The sequence below is a fragment of the Pyrus communis genome, chromosome 6 (genome assembly GCF_963583255.1).
Source record: "Pyrus communis chromosome 6, drPyrComm1.1, whole genome shotgun sequence".
NCBI classification, from domain to species: Eukaryota; Viridiplantae; Streptophyta; class Magnoliopsida; order Rosales; family Rosaceae; genus Pyrus; species Pyrus communis.
Genome location: NC_084808.1, coordinates 18,816,357 through 18,833,980, shown reverse-complemented (window position 1 = coordinate 18,833,980; position 17,624 = coordinate 18,816,357). Strand labels below are relative to the sequence as shown.

General features: G+C 35.6%; 2 protein-coding genes and 1 long non-coding RNA gene across 3 annotated transcripts; all 3 read left to right on the top strand.

The window, feature by feature from the left end:
• Nucleotides 1-5,611: 5,611 nt before the first annotated feature.
• On the top strand, nt 5,612-7,142 carry LOC137737507 (peptide methionine sulfoxide reductase B5-like). Its single transcript, XM_068477012.1, has 3 exons — nt 5,612-5,796; nt 6,539-6,695; nt 6,800-7,142. The coding sequence occupies exons 1-3, from the start codon at nt 5,687-5,689 to the stop codon at nt 6,956-6,958; spliced, it is 426 nt and encodes a 141-aa protein (XP_068333113.1). The 5' UTR covers nt 5,612-5,686; the 3' UTR covers nt 6,959-7,142.
• A 708-nt stretch (nt 7,143-7,850) lies between these two features.
• Nucleotides 7,851-8,669, top strand: LOC137736167 (F-box protein At3g07870-like). The gene is made up of 2 exons (XM_068475492.1): nt 7,851-7,951; nt 8,036-8,669. The coding sequence occupies exons 1-2, from the start codon at nt 7,851-7,853 to the stop codon at nt 8,667-8,669; spliced, it is 735 nt and encodes a 244-aa protein (XP_068331593.1).
• A 172-nt stretch (nt 8,670-8,841) lies between these two features.
• Nucleotides 8,842-9,918, top strand: LOC137736702 (uncharacterized). The gene is made up of 3 exons (XR_011068791.1): nt 8,842-8,950; nt 9,427-9,607; nt 9,699-9,918. It is a non-coding gene; the product is annotated as an uncharacterized lncRNA (long non-coding RNA).
• Nucleotides 9,919-17,624: the final 7,706 nt, after the last annotated feature.

The window sequence follows — 17,624 nt, the reverse complement described above, 5'->3', positions numbered from 1 at the left end:
CAAATGGTTGACAAATTGGATGATGAAACCATGGCAACAGAGCTTTGTCCACCTGTTTTTAAAGAGGCCTTATAAGGCAATATGCTCTGCCCCAATGTTACAAAGCTCTTACTAGGGATGGGCAATGGTTATGACGAACGGGTATCTACGATTATTTATTCATAACCATTTATACACATACCCGCATAATTATTTACCCGTTAGGTAATTGCCTAAACGGTTATACCCATACCCATAATCGTTTATAAACGATTAACCATAACTATAACTGCGTACCCATTTAACGTAAATGTATATCTGTTTATCCATACCCATTTACCCATTTATCCATTTTTTAACCCATTTACCCCTTTTTGTGCTCATTTACATTTTTTTTTTAACTGTAATTGTATACAACTCCGATAATTGAAATAATAAAGACGAACGATAGTTTTAATCAATCAAGGTAATATAATATATTTGCTAATAATTGATTTTTTACTAACAAAATACCTCTCATTACTTGAGCAAGCATATTGGAAAGAAAATTCATGTTTTTTCAACATATTTTTCTTCCATACCCAAGCTAGTATTCAATTATAACATCCATATGATTACAAAGTAAAGCTTCTAAAAACTCAAGGTAGTCATTATCTTGAATACCAGTCAGATTCTATGATGCACATCACCATTATAGCCCAAAATGTGAAATCTATAGTAAGATGACAAGCCTCTGATAACAGAATTACTTGAATGCTTGAAATATGCTGCCTAGTTTTCTGTATTGATTCTCTGGTTTATCAAAACTAATGTGGAGAGCTGCCTCTAGGGTTTATATAGAAGAAGTCGTGGCCGAATAAAGATTAAAATTACGCTGAAATAGAGATTATCAAGGCTAATGGTAAACCAATAACTCCAAAGTAAAAAACAGAAATAAAGAATAACTCCAAACTAGTTTGTGAATTCAAACTAGTTTTACTAATATCAACCTAGTTTTACAATATTTTCAATCAGAATATTCAGTCTTCAGTCTTCCCTAATTTTAATTGGAATATGATTTTCAATCAGTAATATGACTTCCCTAATTTTCAATCAAAAAAAATTAAACAATACCCTGCATCACTAAACCCTAAAAATAAGAGATTTTCAATAAATTAACAAACAAATCAGTAATTAATCAGGTTAAGTAAGAAATTTGAGGGTAAAACGCACCTTGAAGGGTGGGTGGGGGGAGATCGAGATGGGGCATTGAGATGAGCAACAAGGGGAGAGAGCCAAGCAGCGATGAGAGAGAGATGAGCGGTGGAGATGAGAGGGAGCAACGAGGAGAGAGAGACAAGCGAGGAGAGAGATGAGCGGCGAAGATGAGAGGGAGCAGCGAGGAGAGAGAGACAAGCGGCTAACGGACGGCGAAGTCTAGTCCTGGCCTCCTGGCGGAGAGAACGAAAAGGTTACAAATTAGGTTTTTTGTTTTTTTTTAATTTTATATATCTATTAAAATAAACGGATAACCGTTATAATCGCCGTTAATACACATAACCATTCATTTAAAATTTATGGGTAAACGGTTATACCCATAACTATTTAATTATCTAAACGGTTATCTATAACCGTAACCACGAAATTTAAATGGGCGGATAATCGCGGTTATCCATAACTGATGGGTATTTGCCCGTCCCTAGTTCTTACATTAGTTTTTTCTTGCTCTTTTTTAACTCTTGACATGATTTCAGGATGTTGGAAGAGCCCTCTTCCGAGCATGGAAGAGCACATGTCGAGGGTTAACTAAAGGTGTAACAGATTTGTATATTTATTATTTGTGCATTGAATAAGAATCAGATTATGGTTCATCAACACAAACTGATTTTGGCATATATACAAAATGAGATAATGTTTAAGCCTGACCTGTTTGTGGTGCCTCATCGAGAATTGCCACTAGCGCTTTTGGATCAAACAACGTATGTCGTATAGCATCTTATCTTTGCACAGCATGTCGCTATTATTTAACTCCTTATTTACTTGGACTTACTTTTACATTAGGCTGGTGAAAGGCTTCTGCTCTTCCCAACTCAGATTATCATTACAAACAAAAGGATGCAGCATTGTTCACGTATTCCTTCCCGATGAGATGGGTTGGAGGGATCAAGCTGCCAACCACTGCTCAGTAGTCAAAGTACAATATTCAGATGGGTTGGAAGGATCTAGCTGCCAATCACTGCTCAGTAGGCAAAGCACTATATTCTTTAAAGTACATCGGTAAAATAGGATCAACTATATTTTGAACAACTCTATATATGTATATTGGAGTTGTCAACAACTACTATATATTTTATATAAATACTCTGTACATGTTTTATGTTTATAGTTTTTACATATTTATGCACAATGCTTTTAGTCCCTTATTCTAACACTTACTTACATTACTTATAATCCATTTGACATTATTTGGAAATCATGGTTTTATAGAGAAGATATATGCTAACATGAATGCATGCATATATTATTTCCTCTTCAATTAAAGATAGAAATTCCTAAATGATAATATATATTAGGAATGCATGCATATATTATTACCTAGCAAGAAACTAGAACACGTTTAATAGGATTTAATTTATTGTCTATCAAGAAACTAGAAAGCAGAACACATTGAATGCCATTCAAAATTTAAGATGCATTACCTTCTTTTCGTATAATATTTCAATGTTCTTTTTGACTCGGTGAAAATTTTATTTTGTGGACAATTTTTGGATGAAATATGATAAAGTATAATGCTTTCCGAGTTATTTTGTTTCAAGTCAGAGTAATTGGATTTTTCGTATGGTAGAAAGGAATTAGAATTTTGCATGAATAGAATTATTTGTTTTCACATTCCAAATTGAATGTAGGGTGTTTTATGTATGGTTGTATTAGTTGCAAGGAAATAAAATATTTATGCATTTTATTATCATAATAATATATTATCATTTATTTAAAAATAGAGATTAATTGTAAATATAATACGTGCATATTTAACATAGCTTTTTTTTTTCAATGTCATTTTCCAATTTTTAACGTTTTCTTTTGTTTATGCATTTGATTGAAGTGTTATTTCATCTTTTAACGCTTTTAATTGATTCATGTTTATGTTTGGATCAAGAAAGAAACGTTGCTAATGGCGTACCTGTGACAATGCAATATTGATATTGTGTCAATTTGGCTTTAGTTATTTGGTAAGAGAACTTACTTTAACCTCCCAATTTAATTCATTTTGTGTTATCAGTTCTCTTAAGTGGAAGCAATAGGTATGTTTTATACAACATATTTTAAATTATTACATGAAAAATTACTTTCTAAAGATTGATGTGAAAATTTATAAACTGGATTTAAATGAATGAATTTAGCAAAGAAAACAAAAAATGAGAACTATTTTAAAATTTTTAAAATGTGTTCTAGGGTTTAATAAGAAAAGTTGTTCCATGAGTTGTGGTTTGGGGTTTACGTTTATGATATGAATAGAAATATGAATAAAATGCGCATACTTTATTTTTAATATTTTAAGAGATATAGTGTATTTGTGGAAAAATAGTGTATTTTAAGAGAAAATAACATCATCACTCCTACATGTGAAGTTTATTTATTCTTTCAATTATTCTGGAGAAAATTTGAGGCCAAGTTCTTCGCTCTTTTCAGTTTCTGCTGCTACTCGGTTGTCATCACACTATGTAATGAACTCTTCTCCTTCAAATATATCTTCTGATTGTATAATCTTCATGGTCTGTTTGGTCTATTCTATTTCCAATTGGATTCTTGCTGTTGGTTCTGTGTTTGAAGTTGGAAAAAACTCATATGTTGCTTTTACAGTTTGATTAACAGTTCTTAATTAGAATTGGCAAATTCTGTTACTAAACATTTTTTTTACTCATATTTCTAGATTTGGAAATTCCTTCTGATTTAAGATGTAGATTGATGTTATCAAGAGTTTAAAATGTGATGTAAGACAGAAACTCATTATGATTTTGTGAAAAAATAAGCTTTTAAATGAAACTAAGCTGTAAAAACAAAGTCAAGGTTAGGTTCAAGGGTTTTAAGAGGGTAAAATTGGGATTATGAATGGTATGGATGGGATTGGTTGAAGGATGTGATGGAAACTAACTCTTAATTATGATGTTAAAAAAAAGTCAAGGATAAGTTGAAGGGTTTGAAAGAAACTAAAGTGGGATTAATTGGAACTGAACGTTCACTAGAAATCAATATATTTTTAGGTGTATTCGGAATACAAAGTAGTATAATAAGTGGTATATATGGTTTATATTTTATGTACTTTTTCTTATAATCTCTTATGCCTTAGTTTAATTACTTTCTTGAATTCAATCTGTTTTTGTAAAAACTTGGTTGCAAGGCAAGTTAGGAAACGCAGCATAATAGGAAAATTGGGTTGCCACAATCACCCCCTTAACAGCAGATGAGTCTCATTTTGTCGTTTATTGGGATAAGAAGATTGGAGTCCCAAGAGAATTCATAATTAGAAATGAGCAAGAGTACTGGACGGAAGCTTTGTGTGCATTTTTTGACAATCAAGAGTACTGGACGGAAGTTTTTGTGCATTTTTGACAATCAAGAGTACTGGACGGAACTTTGAAAGGGTTTTGGTCGTTGGATTGGTTTAAATTGCTTTTCTGGCAATCAAGAGTCCTGGACGGGAGCTTTGGTGTTCCAGTAGACAACTTTTGTCATATTTTATTAATGCCAATGAAAGAATATTCCTTATATTTTGTGCATGTAAATAGCCCAACTTTTTGTAATCGGTTTGTATACAAGTACTACTATCAACCGAAAACCACATAAGCTACTTTAGTAGAATATGTTGATCTAATCTTTTCTGTGCATGGATAGCCAAAAGTTATACCATCGTTATGTGGATTGTATCAATTAAATATTTTGTATGTAATAATCTTCCTAACTTTTCCAATGTAATAGACTAATAGTATTGATCTTCTACGACATAATCTTTTATATATTTTAACCATAATGTTTCATACAATTTTTAATCTTGCAGCAAAGTGCGGGTAACAATAGCTATTTTGCTTTCAAAATTGATAGCAAATTTAAATTGATTATTAAATGTTTTGAATTCAATAATGAGTGGTGATTATTTTTTTGAGAAAAGATAATGGGTGATACTATTTGTACATTTTTTTTACTTCTCACACATGTTTTTATTAATTTTTGTACTATAAATTTTTTCAATTCTTTCGATCAAACGACAAAAAATAAGGAGTGTGAGAAAATAAAGAGTGTGACTAGCATCACCTTTTAATAATTAATCAATTCACTCAATTAGAAAATTTAATAATTAAAAAAATTTTCTCACCATGCATCTAAATATTTGTCACGTATTTTTTCACTTAATTTTGGTTAATTTTTTTTTTTTAAATTAAAAAAATAATATTTAACATGAAAGTTAACCAGAATTGTGAAAGAATATATGACAAATAGTTAGGTGTACGATAAGTATATACTAATTTTAATAAAATGACCTCTGATATTTGGTGTGCCGTGTTTTCGACGAAAATCCTCTACTAATTTGGAATCTTCTGGAGATGATCCAACAGGCGATTTGATTGATTTTCCGTCCATGTTCAATGTTGGAATTTCCACATAAGTCTATATCAAAAGTTTCCCAAGAAAACGCATCGACCAAAAAAAATCAGTGAGGAGAGTGAAGGACATGGCTGCACCTGCACTTGCACCACCAGGGCCAGTTCAGAAAACTGAGGAAGAATGGCGGGCTGTTCTCTCCCCGGAGCAGTTCAGGATTCTACGCGAGAAAGGAACTGAGTAATTCCTCTCTCTCTCTCTCTCTCTCTCTCTCTCTCTCTCTCTCTTCTTTTCTGCCTGTTCCTATTTCTAATTATGGTCATCATATTTTATACTGTGATCTATTTAGCTATGTCCAATGTGCTGTTTGTTGGATTTTGACGGGTACTGATCTTTTCTCTGGATTTTGTGATTGGTCTGGTTGATTGAAGAAATTTATGGATTTTGTTGTTCTTGCATGGAATATTCAATATTGTGTTTAAATCTTCTGTTTCTCTGATAATTTTTTTGTGTTCTTGTTGATTTAACTCATAAAAACATGTTATGAATTGCAAGGTTGTACAAAAAATTCCAAGTCTAATAATTTGTTAGCCACAGAAAAGTAGCATCTGCGACCAATTGGTAGAAGAAGACCCATGAAGGGTTTTAGTGTTTACTTGTTTACTAGTGTTGTTCAACTGTTTTTTAGTCTACTTGCAAAACTAAGAGCCATTTGATAACTATTTCGTTTTTAGTTTTTAGTTTTTATGTTCCTTTTTTTGTTAACACATTGAGGACCTTTACACTTTTTTCTTTCTTTTAATTTCCCCTATTTATGTATAAATAGAAATAGATTAAAGAGGAAATTACTCCTGTAGACCAGTTACCAATATAATACATGTTATATAATCCCCTCGCCTTGATTACAATGTTGGGGGATATTAGTATCTGCACAATGTGTGAATTGATTAGGTTAGACTTGCTTACGGTTGGATTTGTGCAGGCCAAAATTCACTGGGGAATATGACAAGGTTTTTGAAGAAGGGGTTTACCAATGTGCTGGTTGTGGGACACCACTTTATAAGTCAACTACCAAGTTTGATTCCGGATGCGGTTGGCCTGCATTCTACGAGGGTCTGCCTGGAGCCATAAACCGATCGGTGCGTTCCTATTGCTGATAATGCAAATGTCGTTTGTTACTGTTTTTAACTAATGCATTTTGCTGACATTGGATGTAACTGAAACAACTATGTATGTACTTCAGCCTGACCCAGATGGGAGGAGAACTGAGATCACATGTGCAGCTTGCGGCGGTCACTTGGGACATGTTCTTAAAGGGGAAGGGCACAAGGTGCCGACAGATGAACGCCACTGTGTCAACAGCGTTTCCATCAAGCTTGTTCCTGAAACGTCTGCACTATGAGGTCTTTTGAGGTTGTCGTCTCCTCAGATCAAGCTGCTTTCGTACGCTTATACCTTAATGCGCTTTCTGCCGTGTATGAAGAAAAGACAAAGATTGTTAATCTGAAATGCAGTGTTTGTGAGTCGCTTGTTATGATACTTTATCTTACGCTAAAGTGCCAATAAGACCTCTTTGTTTTAGTTTATTGTTTCATGGCCGGGGGGTGTTGCATGGATGAACTTTTCCCGCCTATACCTGCAGCAACATTGGATTGTGTCGAATGTGATTTTTCTTCAGCACCTACAGGCACTGAGAGCCGTTGCACATTTGAAAATTGGTTTGATCTAACGGCCTTAAAAAACATCGGTACTAGGTGCATGTAGGTACCGTAGAATCGGTCTCAAAGGTGCCAAGTTTAAGCAATTATTTGATGGGAAATTTGGAAAACAAACTGAATTCCCGTCGAGCATTTCATTGTGAAAATTATTCTTCGTGAAAATTATTTGGTTATCAAGTCTTCATCATCCCAGATCAAGCTGTTTTTGCTCTGCACTTTAGTTTGTTGTTAAAATGAAAATTTAAAAACAAACGTGGAGGATAAATGTTATTCTTGCATTACGGCGGGATTCAAATTTCGTGTACTTTCTAACCTAATAAAATTAAAAAAAAATTGCTGACTCGAAACTCAAAAGTCTTGACTAGTCCAACTGGTAAACCAAGCCCACAAGTGAAGGACACCGGACCAACCTCTCACTTTCACGGCGAATTGCCTCCTCATTTCCGTCCGCCGCCGGAAATAAAAAATGCCGAGAGTAAGGAAAGGGTAAAGCCCCACGAATCCAAACAAAAGAGCAGCAGCAGCAGATACACCACCACCGCCGACGGCCAGCAACCAACAACAACAACAACGGCAATGGCAGCCGCCCAGACTTCCCTCCAAATTTCAACTCCTCCAGCGGTCTATAGTCATGGACATCCTCTCAAGGCTCCCATCAAAACCCTCTTCGACTGCAGGTGCGTTTGCAAATCCTGGCTTACTCTAATTTCCGACCCTCAATTTTCCCTTCTCTGAGTGATCAAGACCTTCCCTCCCAAAAGCATAACAAGAAGGCTCGATTTTACCCGGATTGAGGAATCCTCCGGTTCTCGCTTTCGCTACGAAAAACTGAGGTTTACCCCCAAATTTAGCCTGCCCATTTCTGAATTTAATCTGATAAACTCTTGCAATGGTTTAGTTTGCTTGTCTGGACCCGAAAGAGGGGACCTTTTGTATGTCTGCAATCCAATTTTGGGCGAGTTCATCACCGTGCCGCGGAGCGATAGGGCTAGGCCTAATTTTACCTCCATTGGACTTGGATTTAGTGTTGGGACTAATGAGTATAAGGTGTTGCAAACGTTTGTTCCGTTGAGTGGACCCATCAGGAATGATAAGTGCAGCTATGAAGCTGAGATATACACCATTGGTACAGAGGTTTGGAGAAGCATGGGAAGTGCTTCTGGGAGCCTTGGTTGTCAGTTGCCCTTCAATGCTTATCTTCATGGAGCTCTGCATTGGGTTTCTCGTGGTAGCGATGTTTCTGAGCTGACAAATTCCTTCAACTTTGAAGGGGAACAGTTTCAGGCAATTGCCCCACCGAGCTACTTTGGACTGCTGGAGAAGCAATTTTCAGACTGTTTGAAGTTGGGAGTGTTGGAAGGTTGTCTCGTTTTGTGTGTTTGGGGACGATTCTAGTAAATTTGTTATGTGGGTTATGAGGGGTATCCGAGTCTTGGACTAAAACTCTTGTTATCGAAAACTTGTATCCGAGAGAACTTAGTTGCGATTTGTATGAACCCATGGTGTGGGGAAATTGTAATGTCTTACAATGATTGGGCTGTGGTTTGCTATAACCAGAAAAGGATGAGTCTCAGAGAAACTAGGATTACTCAGACCCGAAATCAGTTTCATGCAATTGGTTACAGTCCCTGCTTTGTTTCACTCTATAATGTTTCAAGGGCAGAGGAGGTGAAGAGGTACTGCAATTTTTCTTCACTTATATACATGCATAGATTTAATTGCATTTTTCGGTTACAAGTTTACTTGTTTGCTTTCAATTTGTGGAAGTTGATGTGTATGTTGAGAAATATGATCCACGCTTTGAAATTTTGAAAATATAGAAATCTGTTGCAACTTAATTTCTGTCAATATCTCTGCATTTTGAAATGTTTTGATATGGTCCAATCTCTATGGCCGATCAGTACTCTTCAGGCGGTTTTGACAGAGCATTTTGTTTAATATATGTGTTTTGTTCATTTTCTTTTGTTAAATTCGAGATGATCTTTTTTTTTTTTTTTTCACATATCAAAACATAGTGGCAATGGTTATCAGCAAAAGCAGAACTATTGTATTCCATAAATTTGTACGATACATGGATGTTTAGGGAGGAGTCTGAGACGTTTGTCGGGAATTATATCTAGTCATTTTGGCATGCTTACTATATGATATGCAGGGTGCAAGGCTGTAGGAAACGCAACAATCTTCCTGCTGAAGAGAGTTCTGATCATCCTCGTGAAGGTAGTTATGATTCTGCCTCTGAGATGCAACACCACAAGTCTACAAAACTTAACTAAGGCCGTGCCTGGCCTTCTTTCGAAGCAAGTCTTCCAACAACCACGAATTCCTCTGCGAACGTGAGTCCTCATAGTTCATCAGTCTATTTTCCTAGCGATCACTTTTTGTTTTCTCGAATCCATCTGATGGTTGTTACTGTGTCTTTCCTAGACAGTCTCTTTTCAGCCGGATTTCACTTGGAGGGCAGGGGCTCCGTGTGCTCTATGCAATGAGCACTTGCGTTATGTTTTCAGCGGTAATGGGTTCCCGATGTGTCTACGATGCTCCAGCACTGGTTCCTCTTGAAAATTCTTCAGGATCATAACTTGCTTTGTTAAATACTTTTGTTAATGTAAGTTCCTTGCTATTAACTTGTATGTAATTGTTTTGACTCGGAAGGTTTCTTTTGAGTTTTAACTTATTTCCCGACAAACGCAAAGAAATCATGTTGAAGGCCATGCCATATTGGGCCTATTCTAATCATCCGGGCCCAGCCCCCTTTTTATCCAATTTTTGGCGCCTTTTCCGCAGACCAAAATTGGATTTCGCGCAGGAAAATCTGCCGCCAAAATCTCTTCCTTCGTGATTTTGCGGGTTTTCCATAACTTCTCCTTCTCTTTCAAAATCTCCAATTTCCTTCAGAAACCTAAAACCCACAAAATGAATCATAGGAAAAGAGTGGCAATCATTTCGTTAAAGTTTCATCAATATTTTTTATCTCACTAATCCAATCATATGACGCCACGTGAATTAATTATAAGAAATTATTTTCTGAAGATTTAAAACTAAAAGCAAGATAAGAAACTAAAAATCAAAACTAAAAGAAAAAAAGTCATCGTTGTTTTCATCATGGTATGCTAAAAAAGAAAAGGAAGACACCATGTCACCACTAAAGTACTTGGCCTCCTGAACTTACTCCTCATTCTCTCTAGTTGGTTATAATCTTATCAATTTTGAATTGAATTTGGATTCAATTTTATCGAATTAGATTGAATTTTTTTCCAATTGGGTTTGTGGGATGCAAGAAAAATGTCAGCACGGAATAATCGTTTGTTTGTTTGTTCTTAAAAAAAATATAGTTTCTTATAATTAATCCATGAGGAGCCATAGAATTGGATTATGAGACCACTTCAGCAAGCAAACGAAAAATATTGATGAAATTTTAACAGAATGACTAAATTGATGTACGGTAGTGAAAGTCAAAGACCAAATTTATCAATTTTGAAACTTCATGACCAAAATGAGGAGTTGGATCAATGTCAAGGACAATTTTTGATAAAAACCCTTATTTTGTTAATCCACATGTCACTATTTCATTGGATTTGTGGGTCCCATGTACAAACTAATGGAATAGTTGACGAGATCTTAATGGAAGGACCAAATTGATGTGAGGTAGTGAATGTCAGGAACATTTGATTTTGAATGTGATGGATCAAAATGATGAGTTTGATCAATCTCAATGACCATTTGTGACAAAAACCCTAATAATAAGTGCACTCAAGTATGTATAGGAAAGCTCGTGTCAATAAGGCCACACACTTTTGTTGAATGGTAAAGGACCGTGACAGCCGCCAATTCTTTCAATGGAAAGCTCTCTCATTCATGAATCATGAGAAATGATAAACACATTTATTTTAGTCTTTTACATATCTTGTTTTATTATGTCCGTTGCTTTTGTTTGGTTTATTCAATCTGAAGGGGTGTGAAAAACTAAAAGGTATGTAAAAATCACCTATTGTCATGAACATGATATAAAAGTAAAAATCAAACTAAAATACCTGAAAGTCAATATATTTTTATTTGGGGTGTGCTATCCACACATCCCATTTTACTTCTCACACATCCTTTGATAATTTATGTCCATTGATCTTCTTTAATTCATCCGATCCGACGGCCGAAAATTAAAAAGGTGTGTGAGAAGTAAAATGGGGTGTGTGGATATCACACCCCTTTTATTTAAGGATGGAAGATTAGATTCCATTAACTTCTTTGATACTAGGTGAATGATCTAACATTACCAACAATGCATATGCAAAATGTGTATTATTCTCGTTCCCAACATATTCTGCATGTACATAAAAGTAAGTGTTTCTCACGTTAAAATTACCTGAACAACTACGTATCAAATCATCAAGGATAATTGTTCATTTCGTACTTAAATAATCAGGCATCATTCTTATTCATATATTTTACCACTCCAAGTAAGACAACATGCCCTAGCGACGGCCCAATGATTCTTATACGTCAAAATGATCCGGCCCGAATATTCGAATACTTTAGTTTTGAACACCTCTAGGCTCTTGTGGTATGCATTGTGCTATACTAAATTACTAATTGGTAAAGATATAATCTCGTAAAACAAGTAAATAGCAAAAGCATAATGTTAAGTCCGGATAGTCTATCCAATCTTTACGGGTGATTTCAAATTGATCATAACTTAAACATTTCAAAGAACTACCTAACATTTTGAAGAGTGGACGCTTTGTTAGGTTCATTAGCATTAAGCGATGAAGTAGACAATTATTAAAGCAGGTTTACCCTTAAGTCATCTATGGAGCTTTGAATTTCCAAATTGACGCAATTTAGCTAAGCAAATTTATAACTTAAATTTGCTGAAAATAATCAATTTGGAAAATTAGAGCTCCAAGACAATAATCAGTAAAGATTAGGGATGGGCAAAATACCTACAGGTATGCTAACCGCAGTTACTAGCTCGTTTAAAAATTACAATTATAGTTATGGGTAATCGTTTAGATAAATAAACGGTTGTAGGTATAACCGTTTACCCATATAATTTAAATGGATGATTATATGTATTACTCGCGGTTGTAAATAAGTACTCATTTAACCGTTTATTTTAATAAATGTAAGATTAAAAACAAAAATTAGTTTCTAGCTAAGTTTAGTATCTCGAGACATAACTGTTTATTATATATATTAGTGTTCTAAAAATTACTCTCGGCAACCGCCTAGGCGCTGGACGGTGGAGGCTCGATACGATTTGAGGCAAATCATTTACAGAAATCGGGAGGGAGCTAGGCGGCTGTCTAGCCACTCCCTAGGCGGTCTAGGCGCTCTAAGCGGTGCTAGGCGGCATGTCTACGCGGATTGAATCACGTCTTCCTCCGCCGCTGGTTTTGCAACTTTCGTTTCAAACTCTCTTCTTCGGATCTATGCACAGTTCTTGTCATTGTCTTCTGCACTGCTCTAAATCATGTTATCTGGTTTAAGCAGACTTGCATATGCAACTCAAGCTCTCGCGAAGCCAGACTTGAAGAAGAACGAAATTTGAAGAGGAATGAGGAGGAAGATGAAATAGAAAAAGAACCAAATAGGAGAGAAGATGTGAGCGAGGATGAAGAGGAAACGGAATAAAAAACCCAAAGTAAAAGGCTTTCCGTTTTCCAAAGTGTCAAAAAGGTATTGTAATGTGCACCACTTTTCTGTATTTATTGCCATTGCCCACCACTAAACCGAGAAATTTTTAGGTGTACCGGGTACACCAAAAAAATTTTGATGTACCCTCACTCATTAGAATTTGATTTTATTTATTTATTGAAAAATAAGTGAGGGATAAGTGAGGATTTATGAGTGAGGGTACATCAAAATTTTTTGGTGTACCCGGTACACCTAAAAATTTCTCCACTAAACCTATCATTAAATATTATAATTGATTTTTTTTTAAAAATATTTTTGGCAATATTAAATCTTTGGTATGGGATTGAAACCTAGGTAATGTGAGAGAGGTAGAGTGAATCTTTTGATATGAGTTCCACCGATTGGAGTGATGCGGGCAGTGGAGGGCTCGTGGGTTTTTTATTTTTATTTTTTATGTTGTATTATTTTTTTAAACACCAAACCATATTATATACTAAAAATCTTAAGTTACAAAATTACATATATATATTATCCTTTTTAATAAATAACATATCTCAATATTTAGTTATATATTTATATTATTACTAAATCCGCTTAATTCGCCTAAGTCCAGCCTAGCCGTTAGGTCCTAGTCCGCTGTCCGACTAGTGTCTAGTATTTTTTAAAACTATGACACACACACACACACACCCGTGTGTGTGTGTGTGTATATATATATATATATATATATATATATATATATATATATATATATATATATATATATATATATATAGAAGAATATTAATTAACCTACAACCATGCATGATTCTTGTAATAGATTGACCATCAAATAATTGGAAGACATCACATATATTCATAAATAATATCCCGTTAATACGAAAAATGCATGTTAAATGCACTTATAATGGTGTTTAGTTCTTAGAAAAAGAAAATTATGACAAATTTCTTTTTTAATTTTCAGGTTGTTAAAAAAAAAAGGTAGACGTGTAAAAAAGAGAGTAAACAGGTTAAAAACGGGTAAGCGGGTATGCAATTATGTGTATGGTTAACCGTTTATAAACGGTTATGAGTATGGATATACCCGTTTATACAAATACCCAACGGGTAAACGGTTATACGGGTAAGAACTTAAACGGTTATGAGTAAATAACCATAATTATCCGCTCGCCATAACCGTTGCCCATCCCTTCTTGTACTCATTGGTCCCAACGCTAAAACGTAATCCAATAAATCTGTAATGAAGGATGGTTTTGATGGAGACTAGCCTTGAGAGAATGGCCATGACTACAAGTCTACACCCTCTGGAAGTTGTTGAATTCTGCAACGACCTCTGGGCTGCTGCCATTCCTCTTTATTACGGCCGATCGCTGCTCTCTTAATTGCTACTCTCTTTCTTAGCTTGAATAACTTCTTCATGGCGTCCTACTACTATACTGCCGCAGCCTGATCGTCTGTGATATAGAAAACGAATGAGAAACAGTAGGAGGTCAGAGAGTTTTATTTTATACGTTTTTGAGATGCGCCTCTCTTGTGGAGTTCTCCCCGCGTGGCTAGATCACCACTCTGATTTGGACTCTGGAGTTGCAAGTATAACCTAGTCAATGTAACCCTAATGTATTCCTGTATGTGCTTTCCCGTGATGGAGAAGAAATACATTGAGAAAATTAATATTTTGTACAACCTGTACAAGTTTATCAGAGCCCTAATTTTTAAGGTTTTGCTACGTCAGAGCCATGTGGTTCGTGCTTACCTTTTCATGATCTATATTCTTGCCTTCTTACTGTACGTGTGTGCATTAAATGGGAATTAATCTTTACTTTATTTAAGATTATATTCTACTCCATTTGACTTGACCTTTGTGAAATTAGGAGGGAAAAAAATTTGATAGATACACATTTTTTTGGGTATATTATATTTTAGTACCTCAAGTTTGAGGTCTATTACAACCTCATACAACATCTTTAAAACATTTCACTTTCATACTTCACGTACTATTTTATTTCAATATAATATCTCCCATTATATTTTTCATCCATTGGTCCGTTAAAAACTGACATGGCTACCACATTTATTCCACGTGGCTGCCACATTTTATGCCACGTGGCTAAACACTTAATAAAAAATTAAAATTAAAAAAATAACAAAAAAACAGAACCAAAAACCCATCCCCCCATTGACCCACTTTTTTCCTCCCCTCCCATCCAAAAACCCACCCCATCCTAACCCAACCCCACCTCCCCTGCAACCCCCCCACCTCCCCGGTGGTTGCTCCCATCGTTCATCGTCTTCTCCGACAATTCCTGACGTACCCAGACGACTCCAACTGTAACATCACCGTTGTTCCCTGTCGATGTCAGACCACCACTATGACCCAATGTTTCTCGTGGAACAAACACAAGTCTGTGCTTGGTGATTTTCAAACCCCAAGCCCTCGAATCAAAGAGCCCCGTCTCGAACTGGACTTCCTTCAGTGAAGTTCTTGTCGTTTTCTACAATGGTAAGCCTCGAGGGCCACACAGGCTCCAATGGCCTCTGCACATTCATCCGTTCTTCAATTTGTTCAAACATTGGGACCCCAATTTCAAGGACCTCCGTAACACCATCTTCAATTAACAAGCCTCTTAGGTGGAGAAGAAGATGTGGGAGCAAGAGAGCGATGAAGGGAGGAAGAAGGAGAGACCTATGACAGTGAGGGACCGCTCGATGGCAGAAGAAGAACATGTAGAGGGGGTGGGTTTTTGGATGGGAGGGGAGGTGAAGAGTGGAGGATAGGGAGGTGGGTCGAGGGGGGGGGGGGGTGGAATGGGTTTTTGGGTTCTTTCTTCTTTTTTTTTTCTTTTTTTTTTAAAATTAATTATTTTAAACAGGCAGTGGGGGTGAGTTTTTGGATAAGAGGGTAGGTGAAGAGTGGAGGAGAGGGAGGTGGGTCGGGGGGGGGGGGGTAGAATGGGTTTCTGGGTTCTTTCTTCTTCTTTTTTTTTTTTTTAAATTAATTATTTTAATTTTTAAAATTTTTTATTAAGTGTTTAGCCACATGGCATAAATGTGGCAGCCACATTAGCGCTTAATGGACAATGGATGGAAAATGTAACGGATATATTATATTGAAATAAAATAGTACGTGTGGTATGGAAGTGAAATGTTTTGAAGATTTTGTATAAGGTTGTAATAGACCTCAAACCTGAGGTTGTAAAGTGTAATTTACCCTTTTTTTTTCTCATTGTACTTTTGTGTTAGATTTTATTCAATTTGATGGTTTAGAAATATAAGGATGAGTTTGGAGATGATGTTTTACAGTAGTGATAAATGAAGTAATCATGCCTATGCATCCTGGTGCGAATTTGATCCTCACCGATCCTCTTTCTCCTAACAACTAATAGTTTAACCTACTAACACTATCGTTTGTTAAAAAAAAGAAAAGAAAAGAAAAAAAAACGAGAGTTTGCGCCTTTTATAAGAGAATATTAAAGTTGAATTCATATTACTAAAAACAAATAAGTCTATGTGTGTGTAAATATAAAAATTTTAAAAAGAAAAAAATTATAATATAAAAAAGAGAGGTTGGAGAGCAATGTGAGAAAGAAAGAGAGATAGAAAATGAGGATTTTTTTTTTTCAAATTAGAAATGATATCACGTGTGGGTGAGGTCTTAAATAAAAGAGCAAAATTTGATTTTAGTGAAACTACATTACTTCTTATGATTTTATTTTGTGAGAGAAGACTAAATTATCATTTTAACTTCTTTTAGTTGACAAAAAGAGTTTTACAAATAAGTCATTTAGATATTGATATCGCGGTCCATGTAGGAGTGGCTTCGGTTTTAATCAATTCAGGTTTTTGCCAAAACTGAACCGAAATTACTGTTTAATTTGGTACAGTTTAATTTCAATTCAGTTTTGTCAGTTCGGTTGGAATTTGCTTCGGTTTTTTTACCTCAAAATGCATCAAGGAAGATGCATCACAGTTTTGGCAACATTTGAAGCTCCCCCTTGAAGATGCATCTCAGTTTCCAGTGAGAACAATGAAGTGGGATCGTTGACCTGCGATCTTGAGTTTCTCCTTATTCATTAGAAGCCAAACTTCCATTTACGCAAACCAGTTGAATCTTGGAGAGAAATGAGCTACAAATTCAACCCAATCTGTATAAAACACACTAAACAATGTCTTTGAATTTCAAAGAGATCATGGTTAATAAACAATCTGGATTCTACAGTATAGAAGGCGCCAAAAGTCGACAACAACAAAGTATCAAATTTTTAGAATTTTAAATAACATGAACAATGTAAATACCAATCAATTTCCAGAACACCGATGTCAAAATTGCGAAGACAATGCAACGCCGAGGAGAAGGTGGCGATGGGGAGGTGCGAGCATGCACGAGAGTTCTGGGTTTGGAGGAATTCGCGAATAGCAGCATTGAAGAGTCTGAAGACTCAGAGAGAGAGAGAGAAAGAGAGAGAGAGAGAGAGAGTGACTTGGAGAATCCTGTGAAGAATAGAACCGTTGAACTTCCATACGGTTTCATAGCTCATGTTACTCCTATTGGTCAAATCATATTTGTCTGTAGTTTGGTTCTTGAAAATGTTTTGTGCGTCCCAGCCTTTCAATTAAACATTATTTCCATCAGCAAATACACCTGTCAATCCCTTTGTATCACTGCTTTTCTTAACCATGGTTGTGTAATACAAGACCTACGTTCTGGAAAGATGATTGGGG

Bases quoted from the DNA above. Each gene is read 5' to 3' on its own strand.
- LOC137737507 (XM_068477012.1), top strand. From the start codon at position 5,687: ATGGCTGCACCTGCACTTGCACCACCAGGGCCAGTTCAGAAAACTGAG. The intron at 5,797-6,538 runs GTAATTCCTCTC...GGATTTGTGCAG, and splicing joins CTACGCGAGAAAGGAACTGA to GCCAAAATTCACTGGGGAAT. The intron at 6,696-6,799 runs GTGCGTTCCTAT...TATGTACTTCAG, and splicing joins CTGGAGCCATAAACCGATCG to CCTGACCCAGATGGGAGGAG.
- LOC137736167 (XM_068475492.1), top strand. From the start codon at position 7,851: ATGGCAGCCGCCCAGACTTCCCTCCAAATTTCAACTCCTCCAGCGGTC. The intron at 7,952-8,035 runs GTGCGTTTGCAA...CCCTCCCAAAAG, and splicing joins AAAACCCTCTTCGACTGCAG to CATAACAAGAAGGCTCGATT.